This window comes from Charadrius vociferus, unplaced genomic scaffold, assembly GCF_000708025.1.
Source record: "Charadrius vociferus isolate BGI_N301 unplaced genomic scaffold, ASM70802v2 scaffold436, whole genome shotgun sequence".
Classification (NCBI taxonomy): Eukaryota; Metazoa; Chordata; class Aves; order Charadriiformes; family Charadriidae; genus Charadrius; species Charadrius vociferus.
In genome coordinates, this window is record NW_009649187.1 from 6217026 (window position 1) to 6234916 (window position 17891).

At 37.8% G+C, this 17891-nt stretch overlaps 1 protein-coding gene across 7 annotated transcripts in view; it reads right to left on the reverse strand.

The window, feature by feature from the left end:
- Positions 1-1831: 1831 nt before the first annotated feature.
- PPP3CB (protein phosphatase 3, catalytic subunit, beta isozyme) overlaps positions 1832-17891 on the reverse strand; it is a 31803-nt gene continuing 15743 nt past the window's right edge. The window contains exons 9-14 of one of the 7 annotated variants that reach the window (XM_009888763.1): positions 17137-17202; positions 14975-15013; positions 11851-11926; positions 10871-10968; positions 5209-5238; positions 1832-3536 (exon numbers count right to left, since the gene is read on the reverse strand). In XM_009888763.1, coding sequence (XP_009887065.1) covers positions 3358-3536; positions 5209-5238; positions 10871-10968; positions 11851-11926; positions 14975-15013; positions 17137-17202 — 488 coding nt within the window. In that variant the 3' untranslated portion in view covers positions 1832-3357. Of the gene's footprint in view, positions 3537-5208; positions 5239-10283; positions 10969-11850; positions 11936-14974; positions 15014-17124; positions 17203-17891 lie in introns of those variants that run through there. The other 6 variants (XM_009888761.1, XM_009888759.1, XM_009888764.1 and 3 more) reach the window with 6 other exon arrangements.

The window sequence follows — 17891 nt, forward strand, 5'->3', positions numbered from 1 at the left end:
TTCAAGATTAAACGTTAGAAAAAAGAAAGCCGTTTGTGAGACTGTTCCCGTCAAAAAGTGTTCATAGTCCAACCGCGAAGTTGTGTGTTTGCCATTAAACTCAACGCAGGTAGGCTCTGGGCACTCAGCTGGTCTTCCCGCTTTGGCTCAGCAGGTGCAGCAAGTTTCCCGAGAGCAGGAGGCCCCGCTTTAAAAAAAGCCCACCCCCACGCCCCGTAACTCCAGCGCGTTCCGTACTTCGGCATCTCAGCGGGACTGAAATGCATCTGCGCTTCCCAGCACAGGCAGCCCCCCCGCCCGCCTCCGAGTGCTCCGCTCCCCGCCGCTGCCCCGCGGAGGAGCCCCACAGACGGGCACCGCACGGTGCCGGCTGAGCCCAGGGCAGGGCAGCAACGCTCCCACCCGAACCAGGAACCAGCCAGGCATCCCGGGGCTTGTGCCGCCCGCGTCCTTTGCCTGAGCGCGCCATTTCCAGGCATTCTCCCCTCCCTACCCGAGAACAGATGCATAGACTGACTTCCTCCCCCCCACCCCTTAAAACACTGGAAACAGAAAATGAGGAATGCAAACTACTTACAGTTTTCTGGGAGGGAGGATATGATTTCTTCTCCCCAACAATGCAAGAATTAGAGACAGCTCCAGACTTCACCTTTCAGAAACACAGTAGTAAAAAGTAAGTACCTACTTTCCAAACATAGAAAAACCCACAGACATATTCCTGTTATCTGGCTACTCGCTCAAAGGGTGGCAGGAGACACCCAGCATGAGGGAGCAGGTCAACAACTGCCCAAGAAATTTTCCTTTAGAGCAAATCTGCCTTCACAGCTGGCAAAGACTATTACAGGCCACAGATACTGCGAGGGAATCCTCAAGGAAGCATCCCTGCAGCCGGGTCCTTACTGACATACAAGTATCAGAACCGGCTCCCTCCAATTACAATGAGGTCTTTCCAGACAAAGATTGAATCTGTTTTCTCCCCACACACAACTCCAGCTAGTCACAGTACTAATCCCAACTAACAGCTGAAGATCAAATCACGAAAAATACTGTCTTGTGAGGCTGAGCAATCTTCCGCTGGCTCTTTCAAGCAGGAAGGGACCATCACAGTGTTCATCGTGTAAAACTTCAGTTGTACTTCAGTAACGCGTTTGTTCCGCTCTCATACAGCATCGTACGCAGACTGTACAGCTCGCCAGTCTGCAGGTGCTTCATAAAAAAAATACCTTACCTTTTTTTAACTTGATCTTCTGCACTCAAACTTTGAGAAGAGTTTCCAATTAGAATGCATCTGCAATAAAGTAAAATCAAACATTAAAACTCCATTCGCAATAGCACGTCACTAATTACTTTTATCTTAATTCTCACCCTGTTCAGCAGCTTGTCCTTACTTTAAAAAGAATACACCAGGAAGACTAAGTCAGGTATCTGTATTGACTGTCGAAACAGTCAGTCCTCCCCCTCTGCCCAAAGCGCAGCCCCAGTACACACCAGTGTCTTGGATGCTGAGTGAAACCAACACCCACAAAGCAGCTGCGCTTCTCTGCCTCTCTAGAATGAGCCAGCCCTGCTCTCACAGCCTTCTGCAACCCAACAACGGGCGTCCCGCTTAGCGGCCAGAAAACACCCAGGTATTTTATTTATGAGAGAGAACTCAAAAGCAAAAAAAGCAGCAGCAATAACAAACAGCACTTACATTAAACTAGTTCTCTGCAAGTTAAATCTGACCTTTTAGGCTATTTTTTTCAATAGCTTCAATTTTGAAGAGTATTTCTGAACAGTTTTTAAGGTCAGATTAGACCTACATATGCCAAATAAAACCAATACACAATGATAGGAGCCGCAGCCCATGCACAAAATTTATTGTGTGCTACCGTTTATAAAATACTTGAATAGTTCAGAACATGCATAAAATTTCCAACTTAGGGGTATGTACAGATTGTACGTTATGGCAAACAAAAAAAAAAAAAGGGGGAGATGAACTCTAGTGACATAAGTTTCAAGTTGTGTTCCAGGGGATGAGGAGGACATGTAGCAAATGTCAAAATATATAACAAAGTACAGTGGCAATCAGTACAGTCCATTATTTGTGAACAAATTAGCACAGGGCTTCAATTTTTATTTTAACCAAGCAGTCCCGTAGATACCAAAATACATGCAGTCTCAAGTTTACACTTTCACTAATGCCTTAGCAGTTGAACAGAGCAATTGCTTACGCGCTGCTTTGCCTAAACAAAAAGTATGTCCCATACAGTTTCAGTTTCCTTTACAGATTTAAAAATAATAAAAAGCTTGCAGCTATTCAGCCCAGTGATTATTAGCTATTTATGCAACCGTAATACTCACAAGAAACTAAAAGTACCCATAACATCTAGGTAACCTATAGATGTACATCATAGGTCTATATATTAAATATTTGCAAAATGAAAACATGCATACACAAAATACAATGCCAAGCTTTACAGACTTGATATGAATCAAAATTTACTTAAACAATGTACAAAGTTCAATTAAAAGTACCTTAAAATTAACACTTCCATATTTTCTTACTTTTAAAATTAGTATATATAATTTTTTTTTTTTAAAATTCAAGGTGGGGAAGAGTCTTGAAAAAGCTGGGCAAAAAAGTTTCTAAATTAAATATTTTTTTAAATCTGTGTTCAAGTAATAAACATTCCTACATAGAAATCTTCCGATAAGCTGTAACTAAAAAATACAGTGAATACAATATAGAATTAGCAACATCTAAGGAGTAAACCTGAGGTCAGCATTTTACAGAACGACCAACTGAGATTTTTTTTTTTTGGCATTTTTTCTGTCTATTTAAAATACAGTTTTTGCAGCCTCAGATATTTTAAGACCATCCTAATCTATCGTTTTAAAGACATTTCATGAAACCGACGTCCATTAATAAATAGTTAGCTCTTAGGGTTGTATCTGAAAGTCTGATTTTAAAAAAACCAAACAAACAAACTACCTCTACTGAAAGAAAAATCCCATTTGTAAACTTAAAAGTGTCGACAAGGATAAGCATAAGACGCTAGTCTAGATGTGCTTTAGTGACAACAGCCCGGTTCTTCCCCCAGATCTCTTCGGAGGCTTCGGCAGGCAGCGAGGGACTGTGCGTGGGTAGGTGAGGCTCTCTCCCAGGAGGTCGGGTCACCACGTAAAGAGAGGGGCTGTTGTCTCCAAAGCCTGACGGTCCTTCTTCAGCGGGATCGAGTCAGATGGTTTTCCACCTCCTATTAAGTAGTCCCTTCAAGCGATCCCCCTGGCTATTTCAGCTGTTGTCACATCAAAAAGCAGTAATCTAGGAATTCTCAGGCAAGACATGAGTGAGTAAACCAGAAGCTGACGTGGTCACTGTGCATTGTTGTTGCCAGTTCCATTGTTTCCATTGGCATTTGTTGTGTTTATAGTATTAATACCGTCTTGCTGAAGAGCATCTTTTCTTGGTGGCATTCTCTCATTGATCCTATCCAAACCTTTTGCTTCTTCAAAACTGCAGATTTTATGTTGCGGAGAGAATCCTCGTATTGCTTAACAAAATGCAAATTTGATATGTCAGTAATGGGAAAATAAGTTGAAAGCATATACTTTTTCTAACAAACGATGTTTAAAAACAGGTAAGAAATCAGCCAAAGAAACGTGTGGTTCTGCATCTGTATTAGTAAAAGCTGCTCTAACCTGCGTTCCTGAAACGCTCAACGGCAATCCTGATCTCAGCTCGTAACAGAAAGAACAAAGTATGGCAAATATTCTGCAAGTGGGAATCAAGGGGTTTAAGCCCACTTGATTGCTTCTGCCCGTCCCCGGCGCGGCCAGTTCCCGACCAACCGCGTTTGCTGCCCAGCGCCTGGGCTTATCTCGACATCCCCCTGCGCCCGGGGGGAATGTCAGTAAGATCTCAGCAGCACAGCAAGTGCAGCGGAGGCGAAGCAGCACGGGGTTACGGCAGTAACGGTCGGGTTACGTCCTGCTTACGCCGCGCGGGCCTGATCCCGCAGTTTTCATGCAGGCAAAGCTGCGGGATGCGGTTCGCATTCTGCGCTAATCGGGGGGATGATGGAAATGGACACGACCACAACCACTGAGTTAGCACTGTGGGTAAGCAATGGTATCACTTAAATACAAATGTATTTAAAGTAAGTCTAGAAAACAGGTATTCTTTTGCTACTGATTATTTTAATGAATGAGGTCTGTAGTTGAATTTAGACCTGAAAATGGCTGACCACATAGTAAGACTGAATTCTTTGGGATGGAGTAAGTCTTTGGAGATTTAAGTACAGCTTTCCACTCACAACAACAGGACCTCTTGCACGTGTGTGTGAGAACAGAATATGGCACTTGTTTATATTTTTGGAGATCTGACTTCCTTAATTAAAAAACAAAGAATACAGTCATTAAATGGTGCTTTGCAACCAAATCTGAAAACCCCCATAGGTAGCGCGCTCAGCTGCTACGCTGTTTGTCATTCACTTCATTGAATATCGAGCAAGAGGACATTGAAGTATCTCTGAAAAGACAACAGTCTGATGTTGAACACTGAACACCGAGTAACTTGATGGCATTTTGCTCAATACCACTAACAAAGGACAGGTATACAACTTATTTAGCACAGAAGCACTGCTAGTCCATGGAATTTAATAGGCCTCGTACTGGCAGGCTGGGGTATGTACTGGAAATAAATTGGGTCAACAAATTATGTTCAATATCTATAGAAAAAAACATTACATTTATACATCTTACACTACCAGATGTGTTACGAAAAAAATTAAAAAAAAGATGTTCAAAGCCATTAAATTAGATTTGATGAGAAAAGGCATGCATAAACAACCATCCTTCCACATATAACCCCCCCTCACAATCAAACAAAACCTTGCGGTTGAATGCAGAAAAAAAACCACTAAACACTACCATTTTTAAGACAACACCACGTATCACAACATGCTATTATACAAAAACCTACTGCATATTTTGTAAAAACAAACAAAAACACGACCAAAAACCCCCCAAGAATTTCCCTAAAATATTCAAGATAATCATCACCCTAAAGCCAGAAATGAATGTTACATGTAAAAGGGATGAATCAATGCAGTTGATTCATCTCTGCTTGTGCAAGTTGAAAGTAAAACACACCCACACAGAGTACTTTTGAATTCCCTCCCAGACACCACAGATCTCTGCCCGTGGCAAAGACTCTGATCATACCTTTTTCAGCCTCAATTGCCTCTACAGTGGCTGTACAGAAGTGAGCAGATGCATGCAAAATGAATGAGAAAGATGAAGAGTGTAATATCGCACAGCAGAAAAGGCAATGATCAATTTCATATAGTACGCTACGCCAGACTCAATTACAAGTAGTTAAAATGATAATTAGGGGTTCGGGGGGTTGTTTTTAAGTTTAAGTGAAACTTCTAAATTTTAACTAATGCAATTTATCAACTAAAAGTATATCAAAGCAACGCTAATTAACTCATGCTATTAACTGCACATTTCTACAAGGTGGGTGGTTGTTTTCTTTGGGTTTTTTGTGTTTTGTTTTGTTGGTTTTTTTTAAGACAGCAACAGAAAATTTCAACTGATGTTGAAGTTGTGGTACGGTTTAAACAAAAATACTAAAAATCTATTCGAGACTACTATTTCTGAAGATTAAAATGCATTCTAGTGGGCTTCATAAATTACCAGGAAGGATGCTATAAAAATAACACCAGCGATGTTCTAATAATAAGAGATAATTTTTCTCCTTACGTTTCACTCCCTGAAGTTTAACTAGTACTTCAATTTCTCACCCTATTTTAAGCTAAAGTGGGGATCTCTGAGAACTGAACTATGTGAGTCATATTTACAAAGTCTTTTAAATTATTCAGTTGAACCACCGACAAAGTCTACAGCAGGAAGAGGTTTGGATTTAACATAGTCTTGGGGGGTGAAGTAATACGAATATGAAAAAAATCTAGCCTACTAGTTGTCTTTCCAACTAAATAACCATGACATCTGCTGTCATTTCTAAGCGTAAGATCTTTCCCAATTGTTTTAGCTCTAGAAGTCAAAGCTTTAACACAAGGTTATTAGCATATCAAAATAACTTTCTATTAGGTCAGACTTGCTACAAAACCCACTTTGTAACTACGACCTAAACCGTAGAGAAGTTTCAACTTTTTACCTGCCCTACGATGTGCCATGCCTCTAATACCATAAGTTCAGAAGTATTAACCAAAAATAGCATAGATAGTGGCAAACCTATTTGTGTAGTGCTTGATACACATTGTTCACAACAAAAACGTAACAGTATTCAAGCAAATGTTGGGGAAACTAGCTGTGTAAGAAAATATGGCATTAGATCAGAACAGAATTCTTTAAAGCAAATTAGTTTTATTACTTATCATTTCCTATCCAACAAAAACCAGACAAAACATTTCAATTGCCTACACTGTCGTTATGTACCAGTTGCCCACGCTACGCCTTAACCTCACCCTCACTGTTGCCTAAAATTGTAATTTCCACTGAGATAACTCTAAAAAAAAAAATAAAAAAAAAATAGATACTTGCATTAAGTGCTATTAAAATAATGTGGAATACTTAAGGGTAATGCAGCAACTTTTACACACTGCACATTCCATAGTACCAAAAAAAAAAAAAAAGGAGAGATTACCTACATCAAAATCTACAGAAACAAGGGCAATCCTAGAATTAAATCAAAAAGCCACTTGAATTGATGGTTATTTATGTTTACGTCAAGGGAAAGATGCTTTCTCAAATTGTAAAAATTAGTTCAAGAATTATTTCTGAAGGTCACCAGATACATACTTTCATACTATAATCAATTTGCCATACAAATATAAAACTATGTAAGAAAACCACCTCTTTCCACCATTTCCTGTTACCTGTGAAGTCTTTGTTTTCAATCTTTCCCTGAAAAGATCACGAATACTGATTTATCTCTGTAAATTACGTAGCTTGGTCATAAACACAAATTTCAAGATTAACTCCTAGTTCATTCTACTTGTAGTACTGTTATTCCAAAAAGATCTTGGAATATACATCACAGTTAAGAAAAAGATAATTTTCAACTTGACATAAAAGAACAAACTGACTGGAAAATACAAGCACTTAAAAAACCACACTGTAAAGACTCCATTTGGAAAATAATTTTGTTGGATTCTCTTTTGCAGGTAAATGAAACCTACATCCTTTGTAAACCCTGATAAACCTCAAACAGATACTGTCTCATAATAACGTAAGGGGTAATCCTGAATTCTTTGCTCAGAGAATTCTCAACCTGAGAGCAAATTTTAAGGAATGGGGTTCAATGGCATTTCCATCCTCAACTCCACCTCTCCCCCTGCATTATTTAAAGGACGGATCTGGTACAAAATCCTTGCCAACTTTCAACATAAATCCAAAAAACTATCTTACTGCCCCTCTGACTTAGAGCAAGGGCAGCAATGAAAGATAAGAAGTATTTGGCCAGTTCAACTGATTTCCACGGAAGTGGAAGTACTTGCAATTTTTTATTTCGGCTTGTGTTTAGTATGTTGCTGAATAAGGCCTTAAGTGTTTGGGGGTTTTTTAAACAGATGTTGACTCAATTTGGAAAAACATTTTGTTGGATTCAGTTTACAGAATAAGTCACTAGGAAATGCTACTTTAAAAAATGGTACTTAACATGGTCTTCAAGATTTCAGCTATTACAATGCAAGTAATATAATTAATAAACCCCATAAATCTACATTTAAAAAAATGAGAAACATACAAAGGCCACGATTTCCCAAAGCCTATTTTTATCCTAGTACGTTAAAACTATCTGAAAATAACATATGATTTGTTTTCCAAAAAGATATCCCTATATTTCTGGGGAAAACAAAAAAATCGTATATTGACTTGTTCCATAAGACGTACTTAGCACCTTTTACACAGAATTAACTGACTTGTCTTTGTTTAACCTTTTCACTACAGTTAGAATTTGTATTCCACGCTCAGACTGCTGTGTTTTGCAGTAAGCATTGCCCGTGGAGCAGCTGTATTAGACTAAGGTGTTTGGTGCCCTCCTCTGCAATATGACAATGCCAACAAGCTTCCCTCCTCTGCGAGTGGACAGCATCTCGCCGAAGACAGCAGGTGTGGTGGAACAAATTCCCGAAACAGGAGTGGTATTTGCTAAGATCTAGTACAGAATATGTTACTGACATTAAGGATTATTGAAACAGGAGTGGTATTTGCTAAGAATATGTTACTGACATTAAGGATTATAATAGGCTTATATGCAAAAATTGCATAGGCATTGCATTAATGGAGATTTACATATAAATACATATGTATGTCTATATATATACTTGCCCTGATAAAAAAAAAAAATCAGCTCAGCTCTCTAGAGAAATGTAGATACACCAATTTCTTATAGCTTTCAAAGTTGCTTATAAGATTTAATAGCAACCAGCACAACTAAACCTTTTCTCAATGTGCCATTGAAAAACGAGCACTTGTAGGACTGAAACCTGGAAACCTCTCGACATATCAGTCAATTTTGTGACTTTTCAAGCAAACAAAAGAACAGAGTAAAAAAATTACTACAATTAGTATTGTGTTCTTTTATTTTCTCAAATCTAGACCAGTTTAAATTACTGATAGTATATTGATCAACACAGTACAATATACTTCAAAAAGTAATTAAATATTTGTAGCAAAAAACCCTACTATACTACCAGTGACCAAGACTATTTTTGCCAAGAATATGAATTGACTGACATTATGATCATTTAGCAAAACTTAAATTTGTGAAGTTTTATTTTTGGTTTACTTCTAGCTTTGCGATTGAGCATAATAGTTTGAAAACTACTTTTTAAAGACTGAATCAATAAAATTCTTATCAGTAAAAAGAAGTTACTGCAATTTAAGGAGAACTAAGAGTTGGCATGAGTTATTTTGAACAATCAACATGACTACAACAAATGAGATCTATAATGTAGTGCATCAAGGAATATTGCCATCAGAAGTTCCAGTCAAGAAAAAAACCACACCCACAAAAATCCAAAACGTATTTTGCATACTTTCCAAATGTCCCACATTTTCAATAATGGTAGGAAGTCATATGTTTTATGTTAAAAAAATTTTCTAGTCAGTTTGATCCTCTCTGATATTTGTAATGCAACGTGGATAAAAATCTGTTAAATGAGTGAGAGGAATGCAGACTTATTTTTTTAAGCATAATAAAGTATCTTATTAAACAATGAAACTTAAAACTAGAACATATGCTTTTGGAAGAGCTGGATGGATTAGGAAACATACACCACTTCTTGTTATAGACATTCACAAAACAATCACATACATACACTGGACATATAAACTTATTTGTAGACATTATATGTCCACTGAAAAATGACTTAAAATATGACATTAATGTTTCAAAGCTATTAAAAACAGCTTTGATAGTTTAATAGAAAATGTAGTGAAAGGCTTTAAAAAAAACTACATAGAAAACTTGAAAAATTCAAATAAACAGCCTAAATCACAAAATGGGAAAAGCAGCTACTCTTGGAAAACAGATTGTGTGAAAAGTGGTATTTGTATATCACAATCTTTCAATAGCTATAAAATTCTGTGGTCCCATACAAGTTTTACACTTTCTATTAAAGCCTGAAGATGGCCAATAAAAAGTCCTTGAATAATTTATTTTAAGAGTGCTGCTGATACGAAGTCCAGTTTCAGACTGGTATATTTCAGCTATCCACCATTGTGAACAGAAACCTGGACTTCGTTCTTTTAATACATTTGGTACGATCTCATAGCATTCTCCCTAAGCCTAGTTAATCATTTATGAGCCTTGTGAAAAATACGATCCAATGACTCAACAAACTAAAAAAAGAAGAAAAACCTTTTACAAAATATTCAATGAGCCAGATTACAGGTGTATTTTGTATAGAGTTCTTTTTATTTTCATGCAAAAAATATATGCACACTTAATAACACCCTTTTATTTTGATTTATTTACAAGTTTTAAAGTCAATCCCTTTATTCTCAACTGATTTTATAACAATTACTGAATATTTTTCAAGTACATTATTGTTCAAAATGCACAGACAATGTGCAGCAGCAAATGCAGCAAACCTCAAAAACAAGGTGCTACAACATTGCTTCTACATCAAGAGACAGACAAGTGTCTGGGATAGTGGTTTAATTTTAACACTTATACAGACATACATCTATACCTAGAGAGAGACAGACAGATCTAAGAAAGCAGCTACATCTGCAGAGGAAGGAAACAGCATGTTACAAGGACAATTCAGGGAGGTCAATTATACATAGAACATTTGACAAACAACATAGAGAACAAACTTTGGCATTAATTACCAGGGTACAAAACGTAGCACATTTCAATCTACCAATGGAGTGTAATATGGAACTCTGCAGCCTGTAGCTGTTTGTTAATATTAATATCAACAAGTACTTGACATTGTCAATGAAAATACTAACACATCTATAATAAAACCATTTTAATGGAAAGCAGACAAGTAATGATGCGAAATTACATTGCCATTTTTGTATCTGTAAGGATCAAATGCCTCAATACCAGATCTGTAAGGTCACCCCACTTCAGGCACCTGCGCCACCTGAAAAATTTTAAACTAAGGAAGCTCAAAGTCTGAAAAATGTGGCCTGACACAGCTGAACTCATTTGCTTTTAGTTTTATACCCTGGTTAAGTATCCATTTCACATTGCCTGATTAACACATAACACTATGCTTGTATCAGCCGCTAAGACAAGAACTGAAAAGCATAAGAAATTCCCTGCATGCATTATGTGTAGTGTTAGCAAAAGAGTGAGATGTGCCCCAGTCCATCTGAGGCACAGCAAGTTGCATAACATCATTACCACTTTGCAGGGTCTGTCGTCCTCCAGCCAACACTCCACTAGGTAACATTCCAGTGGGAGTCAAACCCTTGAGTGTCAGCACACTTTCACTCTCCTCCCTGGTGTGAGAAAAAACAAAACCTTAAATATCCGCTCAGGAAAACCTGTATTAAAGTAAAATGAGGGATGGGGAGGGGAAGAGCCTATTTTTTGCTGTGCTTTATGTGTGTCAAGACTGGATGTAAATTCAAATTCAAACAACTAGAAAGGGGAAAATATTTCTATTCCATAACAGTCTTTCCTCTGCCGAGGAGTTATAAACACTGATTATTTCTGAACCAAATTCTGAGCAATTATTCACGTGCAGGCTCATTAGCTTTGAAATTAGCACCGAAAGCCTCGTGAGGTACTGAACATAGGTCAGTGCCATAAAACAATCCACAATTTTGTTCAAAGTGTCTACGCTTCAGGAAATACCAACTTTAAAAAATCATCCCTATTTGAACAATTATGGTCTGTGGAAAACTATACGTTTTGGGTAAACGTGATCATGAAATCTCTAGATCTAGACAGGTAAAAGAAAATGGTATTTTTTAAAAGCTGAAAACAAGCAAACAAAAACCTGAAACAAAACCCCCCTAGTCCTCAACTTTCTGGTACGCCAGAAATTTTCCGAGCCAGTCCTGACCTCCTCCATTACACCCTTGCGTTCGGTCTCTCTAGTTTGGTATTGTCTTTCCAACACTCATAGTTAATGGTTGGGCAAATAACTTGTAAGCTAAAGATCATGTTCTCTAATTTCTTGAAACATGCTCAAAAATAACTTTAAAATATTCTTTAACCAAAAATACCAAGAACAACGGGGTGCATCAATATGCCAACCAGGATTCTGATGCACAATGATCTCCCTGAAAAATGTTTGGCATCCATTATCCTGGAAGAGAGATGTTTTCCTAATATACGTAAGAGGGGTTTTAGGAATGCAGAAGTCATGCAAGTACCTGAGAACAGAGAAGACTCTTGCCATCTTGCCAATTGCACGAATTTTGTTTCTGATTATTTCTTTCCGTGCGGCAGCTGTACCTACTTTCAATGGAATAAGAGAAGAGTCTCAAGCTCATGAGTATTTTACAGGGTCACCATTTTAAAGTGCATCGAATTCAACACAACTGTTTAAGTTCGGTACTCTTCACAGGAGGCCAGTACCCAAACACTTACGGGCACAAAGTTATAAAATTATGGCTTCAGAATGCCATCAAAACCACCATCACCTCTGTGTCTACAAAAGACACACAAAGGATGTTCACAGTGACTTCCTAAAGCTTGCAAGCATCTAAATTACCACCACTACAATGTAGTAACTATCATAAAGCATTTGCCTAAATTTTACACTTGAAATTCTTCACTGACATCTGTATATATCAAGATGTAGGCATGCAGCCCAATATAGAAGCCAAAGAGATATTAAAGCCACAAAAAATTAAGATTTGTTGCTAATTCTTACACAGCTGTCCAAGAGAAAACAGTAGTTTGCTTGGTTTTGTGTCAATGCCCCAAAACACACCCCCACAAAAACCCCCACAAAATGCCAAAGAAATGCAGTGTTACCTCCCTTACCACCTAAGTCTATGTTCCTTATCACTTAGGTTTGCATTATTTGCAGAAATTACAAATACCAAAGATCTGGAGTAGATACTGCACATTCCACAGAGCACAGATAGACCATTTGTGACAGATAAAACTGAAGACAAAACTCTGCAAGGAGGCTTGGTTTGGGAAGGAGAGCCACCTTTGCTTGCCTTGACATTATAAAAGCAGAAGCTCCTTTTTCCAACACTAGGTGTTGCTGGTTTGTTTCAACGTATAAGTAAAAGTCATCCTTTCCCTCATCCTACTTTCCTTTTGCTGACTCCTCAATTCCACTAGAACAGTAAAGGCCGATGAGGAGATACCAAACCTAAAATCCTTACTTCTCCTCAGCCATTGGGGAAGGAGAGTATTAATCACACCAAGATAAGAGTAACTCAGTCATACTTTGAATTCAACCACAGGGGACCAAAAGTGACCAAACTCAGACAGCTCTGTTAGGTATTCCAGATCTTCCATATATCATTGTTCTTCCACCCTGGGAGAAACATACTCATTAAAAAGTTGTCAAACTAATTTGCAAGAATGTAGAAGAGAGGCCCACAGAAGCGGGCAGGGGAAAGCTGCGTATCCACAAATTTGTCTACTCGCATTCAAACGAGGCAGCTGTGGAAGAAACCTTTTTTCATCCCTGCTCACTAGTATTTACCTGCCACATGAGAGCACGTACACTCTACCACAACAGTCACCCTTTCCCGACCACAGCTCCAAGAACGAGAGGCCTTCTGTTGCACAACAGCGGGTTGACTTCCCACCCCAAACACCAAACCGAATAAAATACAAAAGATAAGGCATATAGGAGCAAACGACAGCAACAAAATCACACCAAAAGGAAAACGTATAGTAGCGACAAATAAAGAGGAGCAAGAGACAACCCTTCTATGAACACAATGAAAGTATCTCGGGGTATGACAAATATCTGCCAATTCATTTCAATGAAATAAAAAAGCCAGGAACTAGCAAGTAAAGCTTTTTTAGATGAAGGAACAATTTTAATGGACTGCAGACACCAAAATAAAAACGAACAAACAAAAAAAAAACAACCAGAAGGCTCAGGAAAAACTTTGAATAAGATAGGCTGAAACATTCCATTTTTACTGAAAATAATTTATTTAAAATTTTAACTTTTAATTTTTAAAGTTCTGTAAGTTTTTACTTTCTCTCTTTGAACGCTATTCATTAACAGCTTGAGGACCTGCAATGAGAAGGAGACTCTTTCAGAGTTTTTGAAAAGGCTGGGGCTAAATGAGGGCCCCTACAAGTCCCTCGAGTTTCCCCCTACCTACACCTGTTTGAGGGTTACACTGCGGCAGAGCTGTAACGTGTCGGCTGAAAAGATTTCAGGCAGTGCTAGTGCCCGTATCTCAGCTCTGGAAGGTCCCTGTGCCTTAAAAGGAGAAAGGCTGGTTTGGGGTGGTTATGGTGTGTGTTTGGGGTTTGGTTTTTTTTTTTTTTCTTGTTTATTTGATTTTGGGGGTTTGGGTTTTTTTTAAAACACGATCTCTCCTTGCCTCAGCACTCCAGAAGCAATGCAGCCAAGGCAAAGGTCCAAACATATTACTCCAGGCTGCAGCACTGCACTAATGTGGCCCCTGAATCCGGGTTAGTTCAGAGAAGACACAGTAAGTGGCATCTGCTTGCAGAAGAACCCTAAATTAGAGGAGACACAACAAACAACTCTCCCATTCTCCATTCCCAATGTGTCCTGGTTTTAGTGACACAGGACTATTTCTCTTCTAATGTCTGGGAAAACTGCACTTTGAGAAGACTCTAGTGTCTAAATTTGTGAAAATATTTACTTTATAGCCAGCTATGGTATGTGGGTTTTACGGTCTCAGTGTTTTTGAGCTCACCACATGCAGGAATGAGGAGCGAGACCCAGGCACTTGACCCAAGCTGGGCAACAGGATTATTTCATACCACGAACGTCACATTCAGTATGAAAGTTTGCTGGGAAGGTCTCTCCCCCATGATGGCTGTGATCCTGAGAACTTCTTGCTCCAGTGCCAGACCCCTGAGCCCTTCCCTTCCTCCCAAAGCTGCAGCACTCTCAGTGTCCGACACTTGCTGTCCACTGCTGGGAGTGCACAGCTTCCCACTGATAGAATGGGCTGAGTATAATTCCTGTATATTTTACATTGGTGTTGTGATCAATATTGGTTCCTTATTGTTATTAATGCTAATTATTTACTAGTATTCTACTAAATCTGTTTATATTTCAATCTTCAGTTTTCCTTGTTTTTTCCCCAATTCCCCTTCCTGGGTGGGGAGGGGTCATCAGGTGACAGAATAATTGTCTAAAAGACAATAAATTGTTGTGAGTTCCTCCAACCATAACACAATGCCCTCATAAGAAACAAATTTGGAAACACTCATACTACTATGATCCAAAGAATTCACATAACTTTTGGAAACATCTCTACACTCTAATGCATTCCCAAGTATTAGAAATGTTCTCTGGAACTGACAAATTTATACAGAGAGCAAACTGATTATTAGGTAAGTAATGGTCAGAAGAATTTTTCTGCACAGAGCTATCGTTCCTGGAATTTCCAAAAACCAGGTGACAGACCATGAATTTAAGTTAGTAGGCTTCTTTTTACATCTTGTATCCAGCCACCTTCAAAATTGCACATACAATCAAAGAAGTACCTTTTTGACATCTCAGTTGAAGGAAACTAAAAATACTATACAAATCAGGTTTTGGAACATCGTATAAACACATTCCATGCACAATCTTAAAAAAAGCTCACGATAAAATTATTAAAGAGCAAGACAGACAACTGAACGCTCCCTACACATGCAGGACCAAAGATAAAATTTTAGAAATAGGTAAAGAATGAAATTCTACAAAAAAAGGAATGGAAGAAAGGAGGAAAAAAATTCATGCACAGAAAGACAGATGTCTTGGAATATGACTTCTGATAATAAAATACACAAGCCTTTATAAACATCCCATTTAAATGGGTAATAATAATAAAATGCTACATACGTCTCTCAACAGAAAGGTATTTTCTGCATTAATACTTATACTGCCAGGTTCTATGAAGTCATATTTCAAAACATTCCTACTCTGTCTGGTCTGTACCTTTTTTATTGCCATATATGAGTCGCTCTTCAGATGGAGAGTCCAGAAAAAAAGGAAGTGAACGATGGAGAAAAAGGTGAGTGAGACAAATAAAATAAAGATATTTAACTTGGCAGTGGTAATAAAGAAGGAATGGAGAAGAAATGTGAAAAAATAAAATGGAAAATTGCAACACTTAAATATGCATTCATCCAACAAGTAGTGAAATTGTTGAGTGTATTTTAAAATTTGATGATGAACCAGAGAAAGCTTGAAAGTCAACAGTTAAAAAAAAAATCCATTCACATAGAAAGATAAAGCGTAGATGGTACCTAGGTGGCATTAAGAGACGCATCAAGCAAAGAAATTGTTAAAGGAGACAGAAGAATAAAATAATTCAAATTAGGAAACTGCAACTATTGTACTAAAGACAGGGCATATGCAATCAACTGATGACTGCACTTACGTTGGATAACCTAAATCCTAACACCTCAGAATACCATGAAACCCTGCAAATGCTTGGTGTAATTGCTTTATGCTCAATTTAGTAGGATTACTTGAATGGAAAGCATAAATTAACTGTTTCCAGGATCACATGTGAGACTGTTTCTAAGTTTTCACACTTCTGCCAACGATCTAAATGGCAGCAAAGTTCAAGTGGCTCATAACCAATGCATTCCAATCTAAACACAGCTGCTCATCTCAACACCGATCTGCTACTGAATTTGAACACAGTAGTTCTCAAACAATAAGAACGGGGTAACATCTCTAATATCTTTATAAATGATCTTTAGTGTTCCTTAAAGGCTGCTGAAACTTTCCCTCCTCCTCCCCATCATCAAACAATCCACGAAATCAGTTCTGTCATTGGATAAAATGAAGCAAGTCTGAGAAACTTAGGTGTGACATTAAGCACTACTGTAAAAAACCAACAAAATAAAGTGTGATATGCTAGGTCTTCATGTTAACGTTGCTTCTTAATCATGCTACGAACACCTCCTTAACAATCTACTTTATCATAGTTTACAAGACAGAAAGATGTTATAATTCATTACATAAATATATTATACAATGTACGCATAAACATTCTCTTCCTAACTTTCATGATTTAAACTCAAACACCAAGACTTAAACTTGTATTTCATACTTTCTGTATAGTGCTTTGCCGTAAGAAATATTATATCCAACCTTCACCTGTATCAACTCTTTACTGAAAAGCAATCATTAAGAAATTTAAGATCTTATGATAAATTTATTCCAAATATTAGCAAAGTAAGTTTAGTATGTTTCAGATTCTGAGAATTTATCACAAAAAGTTTGAGTTTTAAATAGAAATCAGATACGAATATTTGCAAAGGATACCATTACAAACACAAACCCACAATTCCCTTCTTTGCGCTGCCCCGCCCCCGCCTCCCCGCCCCTCGCTTGCCATTATCTAAAAAAAAATTTGAAGTCAATTTTCTTCAAATTCCAGGTAATATTACACCAGTCTAAGTTAACTACTGTTTCACAAGTTATTACCATTAAAAAGATTTATATATCTTAAAGTAACCCCTACCGTCAAATTGATCTTCTCCCTCTGTCATGAGTTCATCATCAGAGCAAATACTCAAAACATTCACCAACATTTCTGTTACTGTATAGGAAAAAATAAATCTTAATTCATTGCCTGTAGATTTTAAATATTTCCATGCACACAAGATATAACTAGTCACCAGCAACTACAGTGAATGAACTTGCCGCATCACAGCCTCTGCTCAGTAATCTGGTTTCAAAAAAAATGTGGTTTTCCTGATGTGTGCTGTCACAGAATTTAAAAAGCTCAGAAAAACAAGCAGCTACAAATTATACCACTAAACAATCAAAGAACACAGCAGAACTTTATTTCCTGTCCCACAAGAAGTTCTTTTAGATTAGAATTATCTTATTGTCTACCAGTATTTTTACATTAGGACAAGTATTTGAACTAGTTTTTATGCAAAATTTACTTAAATATGGAAACATTTTGACTGCTCAAATTTAGGTTTTAAAATGAGAAAGCCATTCCATTCCTGGCACCTGCAGACATGTAGTAGAAGTATTTATAATGAATACATAAACTCGCCTCAAAAAGCATATATTTTCTTTCTCCAGGAATCTCCCTATTCCGCCACTCAATGTTTCCCATGTTTATCAGACTCCTTCATAAAACAGTCAAACTTCTCCTTGCCCCAGAGTGTTCTGAAACCTACTCCAGAAGTTCAGTCAGATGGTTAAAAACCCTGTAAATTGCTGTCTACGTTTACTCATACAATCCTCGTGTTATCTGCTATGGTATTTTCCTGT